Source organism: Callorhinus ursinus, unplaced genomic scaffold, assembly GCF_003265705.2.
Source record: "Callorhinus ursinus isolate GAN/ISIS: 27379988/994484 unplaced genomic scaffold, GSC_fseal_2.0 scaffold10, whole genome shotgun sequence".
Classification (NCBI taxonomy): domain Eukaryota; kingdom Metazoa; phylum Chordata; class Mammalia; order Carnivora; family Otariidae; genus Callorhinus; species Callorhinus ursinus.
In genome coordinates, this window is record NW_027397072.1 from 38,542,599 (window position 1) to 38,551,440 (window position 8,842).

The 8,842-nt window shown below is 44.0% G+C and overlaps 1 protein-coding gene across 1 annotated transcript in view; it reads left to right on the plus strand.

The window, feature by feature from the left end:
- The first annotated feature begins 1,111 nt into the window (after positions 1-1,111).
- LOC112821049 (immunoglobulin kappa light chain-like) overlaps positions 1,112-8,842 on the plus strand; it is a 163,433-nt gene continuing 155,702 nt past the window's right edge. Inside the window, exon 1 of the mRNA XM_073897429.1 lies at positions 1,112-1,196. Coding sequence (XP_073753530.1) covers positions 1,148-1,196 — 49 coding nt within the window. The 5' untranslated portion in view covers positions 1,112-1,147. The remainder of the gene's footprint in view (positions 1,197-8,842) is intronic.

Sequence of the window (8,842 nt, forward strand, 5' to 3'; positions counted from 1 at the left end):
GAGACCTAGAGTCACTCTCCTTACAATCGTAAGGAAGGACCAGGCCAAGAAAACCAAAAACCTAAACTAATGTAGCAGAATGAAGGGGTGAAGCATACTGTCACTAGTGAGATACAGGACATATGTATACCACATCCACCTGACACCACAGCTTCTCTCAGTGACCAGGATTCTTGCCCCAGAGTTCAGGGTCGAAAGCTCAACAAAATCCTTGTCAAATGACGTTCTCAGCATTATTTGAAAATGTTATTCTTAAGGATTTTCCGAAGAAGACATTCAGGCCAAACAGTCTTGAAGAATCTTACATATTATACTGTCCTTGTTAATTTGTGTTCTTGGCCAATTAAATCTGACTTTGGGATGACTACTCAACATATAATCAGATGGCAAAATCTATTTTTTCATTTGCTCCCGAATTTGACTTGTAAGAGAAAAGCAACTTGACAGGAGTACCATTTTTCAGGAGCTGTTCAATTCCACATGACCTGCATCTGGCTGACATGAGAAGTAAAATCAGGTTATTTCACTATTTGATAAAGGCTGGTGAGGTAGACCAACACCCCAGAGCAGCTCTTACCCAGCACCCTATTCCATAGTGACTGTATTTAAACAAAAGCCCAGGAATTTGTCAATGATAGGTCCCATTGTCTGAACCTATCTGGGACCCCAGAGTAAGGGTTGGAAACTTTATAGATCAGGCCCTGTGGAGACTGGCCTGGCTTCTGCTGGAACCAACTCAAATAAGTGGAAGAGTGTGAGGAACATGGCATTCACCTTCCAGAGATGGACCCCGGACTCACATGTGTGATCCGCTCCCTGATGCTTGCTCAGAGTGAAGGAACCATAAGCACTGGGTGCTTGCTGTGATCCACACTTTCACAGTGGGATTGCTCTTCCCACTGCTGCAGGTAGTATGGACTTGACTTTATTGGTTTTCTCTCAAACACAAAGGTCCCAAAGACCTTTTATTTCAATCTGCTCAAAGGTAGGCCCCTCCCACCTCCCCCCTGCCCCTTCCACACTGCTGCACCCAGCAGGGGATTTGCATAGTGTCCCCTAGGGAGGTCCTGCCCTTGCAAGTCTGAGATAAAAGGCCAGCTTGAATCTTGCTTTGACTTACCAGGACTCCTCAGTTCAGCTTCTCAAAATGAGGTTCCCTGCTCAGCTCCTTGGGCTGCTAATGCTTTGGTTCCCTGGTAAGGACAGAGGGTGGAGAAGAAAGAGAATTAGTGGGGGTGGGGGGTGAGCTGTGGGGACTCCTCTGCTCTGCACATGTATTGTGTGTGCCTGTAGGAGGTGTGTGACTTGACCTCCAGGGTGGGGCAGGTGATGTGTAGATGTGGGAGGTGAGGAAGATTCCAGAAGGAACAAGGACCTGTGCTCTAGTGAGGACTGTGACAGAGAAGGTGGGGATGGGGTGGGCAATGTTCAGAGGCCTCTCTCTACTTCACGGATCTCAGGCTCATTATTGAATGTGCATTTTTGCAGCATGTTTGAAATCTCAAATAATGAGAGTAAAAAGCAGTATTTTGGTTAAATAACCAAATGGAAACAATGAAAGTAGCTAAATATATTTGTAACGATCATGGCACTTCTCTCTCCTTACCTAGGATCCAGTGGGGAAATCGTGATGACACAGACCCCACTCTCCCTGCCCATCACCCCTGGAGAGCCGGTCTCCATCTCCTGCAGGGCCAGTCAGAGCCTCCTACATAGTAATGGAAACACGTGTTTGTATTGGTTCCGGCAGAAGCCAGGCCAGTCTCCACAGGGCCTGATCTACCTGGTTTCCAACCGTTACACTGGGGTCCCAGACAGGTTCAGTGGCAGCGGGTCAGGGACGGATTTCACCCTGAGAATCAGCAGGGTGGAGGCTGACGATGTGGGAGTGTATTACTGCGGGCAGTATCTACAGTCTCTTCGCACAGTGGTTCATGCCCGCACACAAACCTCCCTGCCTGGGGCGTCCAGCTGCCCGAGGGAGTGGCTTCTCTGGGGAATCACAGGAGAGCCTCTGAGTCTGTGTCAGAGGAAGGAGTTGGAGGACCCGGGGGCGCAGCTTGCAGCTGGGCGTCAGGCTCCACATGTTAAGGCCCCGACAGCTGCCCGGCCTGGCATGGCAGAAGCAGCAGGGGAATCTAGGGGCTCCTGTCATGTCAGGTGAAAGGAAGAGCAAACGAGGGTTCCTCCACCTAATCTTCTGGCTGTGCCTTTGTTTCTCAAGTAAATGTAGTCACTCTAGTACCCAGACAAGTGACATAGATCTGTGGTAGAAACTGAATACTTATTGGAATGAACAGTGTGGGCTATATCTTCCACAAGATCAAATTTGCCAAGATTGGTAGTAGTGGTATTTTCTCACTTTTCCTTTTTCTACTTCTCTACTACTTCACTATCCTTTCCATTAACATGTTCAAGAGAGTGATCTACACAACTGTCCTCAGGGAGAGTATGGGTGAGAAAAATCCGTAAAAAATTTTTTAAATCTGATAGGGTACCTGGGTGGCTCAGATGGTTAAGCGTCTGCCTTCAGCTCAGGTCATGACTCCAGGGTCCTGAGATCGAGTCCCGCATCGGGCTCCCTGCTGAGCAGGGAGCCTGCTTCTCCCTCTGCTTCTCTCTCTCTCTCTCCGTCTCTCATGAATAAATAAAAAAAATCTTTAAAAAAATTTTTTTAAATCTGATAAATCAAAAGAAACACTTACAAATTTTTGGTTATTATAAGATTCCAATGCCAAGTGTCTTTGATTTCCCTCAAATACATTTTCCTGAGTGACAAGGGGTTCCTGAAATTTCAAAAGTGGTTTTGAAAGTAAACAGCTAAGTAATGATAGAGACAAAAGTTACCTTTGTATATCACAGGAAAATCCTAAATATATGAGGTTTTTCTTTTTCTCCAAAATGGTAAGGATGTTAAGTATATAGAACCCAAACACTGCTTGAGTTGTGATGAATTTGGTGCTTTATTATTGTAAAAATAGATTTTGAGCGATAAGTAAATGCATTATTTTCACAGGATATGGTCATTAACTGAAAATGACCCTGAATAGGATGTTCTTTTGGAAATGTATAGAAAATTTATATATTGACTAGATTCCATTCAAAAGAATGTTTCAGAGTGACACTTGACCTAGAAATTGGTCATGCATTGTCATTACACATATGATACAAGTAAGAGTGATTGAATTCGCAAAACACCCAAACTTGTTTGTAGATAACAAAATAAAGTGTATTACAGATGATTGCCTATCTCAAGGTAATGAACACAAGTACAGTTAAATCTAATACGTCAATTCCAGTAGCTTTGATAGTGTGTGGAAAAATGTATATAGAAATCCAGTAGACTGGAGCCCACAAATCATGGAACTTATAACACTTAATTATTTTAGAATATTGATAAATGCATGATCATGATGGAAAGGGATTATGGAAGCACTGGGAGGAAATGCAATGAGAGCTGGAAGACCAGCAGGGCCATAGTCAGCCCACACGATTGACACACCTTGTGATCTGGAATTTCTGCTTTGATGTCAGGAGAGAAAGCCAAAGTCCCTCAGTGTGTTGAACTAGGTAGAGGAATCTTACATGATGCTCGAATCCCAAATGGCTGTGCTCAAAACAAAATAGTAAAAAATTAATGATCTCATAAAACTGAAAGGAGACACCATGGAGAGTCAGAGGACAATCTAATTGGCTGTTACACAGAAATCTCAAAATACAGTTGATTGAGTATGACAAGATTTCTCTGTCTCTAAGGTAACAGTCCAGAGGTGGGCAGGCTCCCTTGGTAAGGGAAGTGGTTCTGTTGCATTAGGTCACTCTGTTTTTCCCCAGCTGGTCACTTTTGTGTAGAGACCTCGCTCCTAGTTTCAGCAGTTGGTTTCAAATCCTATTTATTTATTTATTTTTTTACAGATTTCTTTTGTTTTTAAGTAATGTCCACACCCATTGTGGGACTTAAACTACAACTCTGAGATCAAGAGTCATATAGTCTACTGACTGAGCCTGAAAGTGTCCCCAAACCTATTCATTCTTGCACTCACGGTCACTATATCAAAATACATAGCACATCTGAAGGAGAGTCTCTGAAGTCTACAGGATTTCATACCCAAGCAGACTCTTTTGTGTGATGTCATATATGGTAGGATTAATGGATGCCATAGTCATGAGTTCATTGTTACACGATCTTCATGACAAACTAGATTTCTTGTCACAACCAATACTCTCATGGGTAAACCAAAAATTCTGTGAACTCTTGGATGGTGACAGCAGCTGAGCCTCACTGGGTCAGGAAGGCTTACTGCAGCTGGAACACAACTAATCCCAGGACTGATGCATCACACCCTCTCCAGGGGAACTGATGAGATGTACAAAAGTAGGAAAAAGTGGTTGGTGGTATTAGTCCCTGCTGGTGGCAGCTCAGATACCCAGAGGTGACAATAATTAGCTCTTCCCTATTGAAGATGGTGGTGGTGGACTCACGCCATTGGGCATATGCATAAACTCCATACATGTCACCATGGCTGCATCACTCATGAACATTGTGAGCCAATAACATGGAACCTGAGATAAGGACTGAGGACAGCTCATCTGCTCAGAGGTATAAGCTTGTTGGTTTGGTGTCTTACCTGTGGTGGATGCTCTGTTCAAGTTTGACAAAACACTGAGTTCCACTGACATAATGTCCACTTCCTTCTATACATCCACAGTCCTTTGTCCAGATTTCATAATCAGTGACCTTCCAATTTTCTCCTCCCAGGCCCTTGATTAATCAGACATCTAGGAATCCTTGTCAATCCTTATCTCAGGCCAGTTGTGTATTTATAGGAGTCAGAGTCATAAAGACCGGAACCGTAGTAAGTGATGCCCCAGGTATGTTAGTCATGCTGTGCCCATGGATAGAGAAACCCAAACACTTGGAAGAGTTCAAGAATTCTACTCTCTTCATATCTATACTTCTCTCTCTCTCTTTTTAAATCCCAAATACCAAAGGAGCCTCATGTCCTCCTTGACTTTACTCATCTCCAGGGATCCTTAATACAGAAGTGTGGTCAGGAAAAGTCAGGTACAACGTAGAGAGTGGAGATCCCATGGGTCTCCTTAGCCCCAATGTGTATTTGCAGGTTTCCGTCCTTCTCAGGTGCTTTTGAGGGGAGGTTCTGACTCACCCCGCTGAGTTATCATCAGAGTGTGCATTTGAGGATTTAAAAAGAACACCTTTCATAGAATCCAAAATCTATAAAGAACTTATCAAACTCAACACCCAAAGAACAAATAATCCAATCAAGAAATGGGTGGAAGACATGAACAGACATTTTTCCAAAGAAGACATCCAAATGGCCAACAGACACATGAAAAAGTGTTCAACACCGCTTGGCATCAGGGAAATCCAAATCAAAACCTCCATGAGATACCACCTCACACCCGTCAGAATGGCTAAAATTAACAAGTCAGGAAACGACAGATGTTGGCAGGGATGCGGAGAAAGAGGAACCCTCCTACACTGTTGGTGGGAATGCAAGCTGGTGCAGCCACTCTGCAAAACAGTATGGAGGTTCCTCAAACAGTTGAAAATAGAGCTACCGTATGACCCAGCAATTGCACTACTGGGTATTTACCCCAAAGATACAAATGTAGTGATCCAAAGGGGCACCTGCACCCCAGTGTTTATAGCAGCAATATCCACAATAGCTAAACTATGGAAAGAGCCAAGATGTCCATCAACAGATGAATGCATAAAGAAGATGTGGTATATATATATACAATGGAATATTATGCAGCCATAAAAAAACACAAACGAAATCTTGCCATTTGCAATGACGTGGATGGAACTAGAGGGTATTATGCTAAGCAAAATAAGTCAATCAGAGAAAGACATGTATCATATGACCTCACTGATATGAGGAATTCTTCATCTCAGGAAACAAACTGAGGGTTGCTGGAGTGGTGGGGGTTGGGAGGGATGGGGTGGCTGGGTGATAGACATGGGGAAGGGTATGTGCTATGGTGAGCGCTGTGAATTGTGCAAGACTGATGAATCACGGATCTGTACTTCTGAAACAAATAATACATTATATGTTAAAAAAAAAAGATAGTGGTAAGGGAAAAATGAAAAATGAAGGAAAAAAGGGGGGGAATCGGAGCGGGGGAAGAACCATGAGAGACTATGGACTCTGAGACACAAACTGAGGGTTCTAGAGGGGAGGGGGATGGGAGGATGGGTTAGTCTGGTGATGGGTATTAAAGAGGGCACATTCTGCATGGAGCACTGGGTGTTATATGCAAACAACGAATCATGGAACACTACATCAAAAACTAATGATGTACTATATGGTGATTAACATAACATAATAAAATAAAATTTTTAAAAAGAATGCTGGAAACATCAGAAATAAAAAAAACTATCTCATTAATGATTATATTTGGTATGTGCAGGTTTAAATAAATACTAAAATTAAAAAAAAAAAGAACACCTTTCAGGCAGTTAGTGCTGAATTTCTTCAAGGGGAAGCAGGATGGTGGTTCTGGATACCTAACATGGAGGACGCCAGAGGGGTCCTGAGAGGCAGTGCACTTAGAAAGCAAGAACTTGACCCTCACACCTAGGGTCACAGCCTTGGAGCCTGAGGGTTGGGACCTCTTAACGAAGAGCCGCAGGCACCTGAGTTGGTTCTCATCAGGATGCCTGATTTTATCATGGCCACCTCTGCCTGGCATATAGATGGGGACCCATCTTCAGTGATGCCTCCTCAAAGCCCCCGCAAATCAAGGGCTGTCAGGTCCCTCACTGCACCTGACACTGGAAGAAGCAGATTTCATCTTGGGTTGTGTGGGATGGAGCCGGCTGGTGAGACACCCTAGTCCCCATTAGAAGGCAGATGGGCACTGGAAATAGGAAAGAAGCTCCTCCTCATTGTACTGCTGGTCTGTAAACTTGAGGCCCCCCACTTACTGACAGACGTTCTCTGCAGATGTGGAAGTCCTACATCTGGAGTGAGTCGAGATAGGCCAACAGGTAACATATCACAGACAGCTGGTTCCTTCCTTACCCTCCAGTAGGAAGGCCATTGTGCATCTGGTCCTTGTCAGGGATAGAAAGGTCCCTCCTCAACAGTTCTGATTTTTACCTAGGGTGCCAGTCCCCTTCTGAGGTCAGAAGCCCCACAGCCCCGTGGGAATATAGGAATCCCTTCCTGGGAGCCTCTTGCTCTCATGCTGTCCTCCCCCATCTCATCTCCAGCACCCCCAGAGCAGGTCTCCTAAAGTCAGGAGCTTTGTTAGGAAGAGATCCTCGGAGTGTGTGATCTAATTACGCACTGAATCCTCTCCCCCCCCCCCCCCCCAGCTCTGTGATGTCAGGACATATCGCTGTCCTTCTGGGGCAGACACAAGTTGTTATACTGCTGTCCTCAGTGGGATCGTCAAGGAAAACTATTCATTTTCTCCTTTTTTGCATAGTTGACATACAATGTGACACACGTTTCAAGTGTACAACATAGTCCCTCAACAGTTCTACACATTATTCAATGCTCACCGCCATAAGTGTAACCCCCGTGTGCCAACGTTATTACGTTATTACTGACTATATTCCCTACGCTGTACTTTTCATTTCTGTGACTTTTCATCTCATAAGTGAAACCTTGTACCTCGTGACCCCCTTCGCCTATTTCACCCATCCCTCACCCCTCTCCCCTCCGGCAACCATCAGTGTGTTCTCTGTAGGTATGAGTGTGTTTCTGCTTCTTTGTTTGCTCATTTGTTTTGTTTTCTAGATTCCACATGAAGTGAATTCTGTAGCATTTGGCTCTCTCTGCCTGACTTATTTCACTTAGCATAATACTCTCTAGCTCCACCTATGTTACTACAAATGGCAAGATCTCATTCTTTTTTTATGACTGAGGACGATTCCATTGTATATATATATATACCACATCTTCTGCATCCATTCCTCTATGGTTGAACCCTTGGGTTGCTTGCATATCTTGGCTATTGTAAATAATGCTGCAATATACACAGGGCCGCATGTATCTTTTGAATTAGTGTTTTTGTGTTCTTTGTGTAAATACCCAGTAGTGGAATTACTGGATCCTATGGTCCTTCTATGTTTAGGTTGTTGAAGAACCTCCATGCTGTTTCCACAGTGGCTGCACCAATGTTCATGTCTACCAACAGTGCACGTGGGTCACTTTTCTCCACATCCTCACCAACATTTGGTATTTCTTGTCTTTTTGATACTAGCCATCCCGACACGTGTGAGATGGTATCTCATCGTCGTTTTGATTTGTATTTCCCTGATGATGAGTGATGTGGAGCATCTTTCCTCTGTCTGTTGGGATCTCTATGGAGAAATGTCTGTCCATGTCTTCCAAAAAAAAAAAAAGGCATATAGTTTTTTTAAATTTTTTATTGCTATGTTAATCACCATACATTACATCATTAGTTCTTGATGTAGTGTTCCATGATTCATTGTCTGTGCATAACACCCAGTGCTCCACGCAGAACGTGCCCTCCTTAATACCCATCACCAGGCTAACCCATCCCCCCTCCTCCCCTCTAGAACCCTCAGTTTGTTTTTCAGAGTCCATCGTCTCTCATGGTTCCTCTCCCCCTCCGACTTACTCCCCTTCATTCTTCCCCTCCTGCTATCTTCTTCTTTTTCTTTTTTCTTAACATATCTTGCATTATTTGTTTCAGAACTACAGATCTGTGATTCAACACTCTTGCACAATTCACAGCGCTCACCATAGCACATACCCTCCCCAATGTCTATCACCCAGCCACCCCATCCCTCCCACCCCCCACCACTCCAGCAACCCTCAGTTTGTTTCCTGAGATGAAGAAT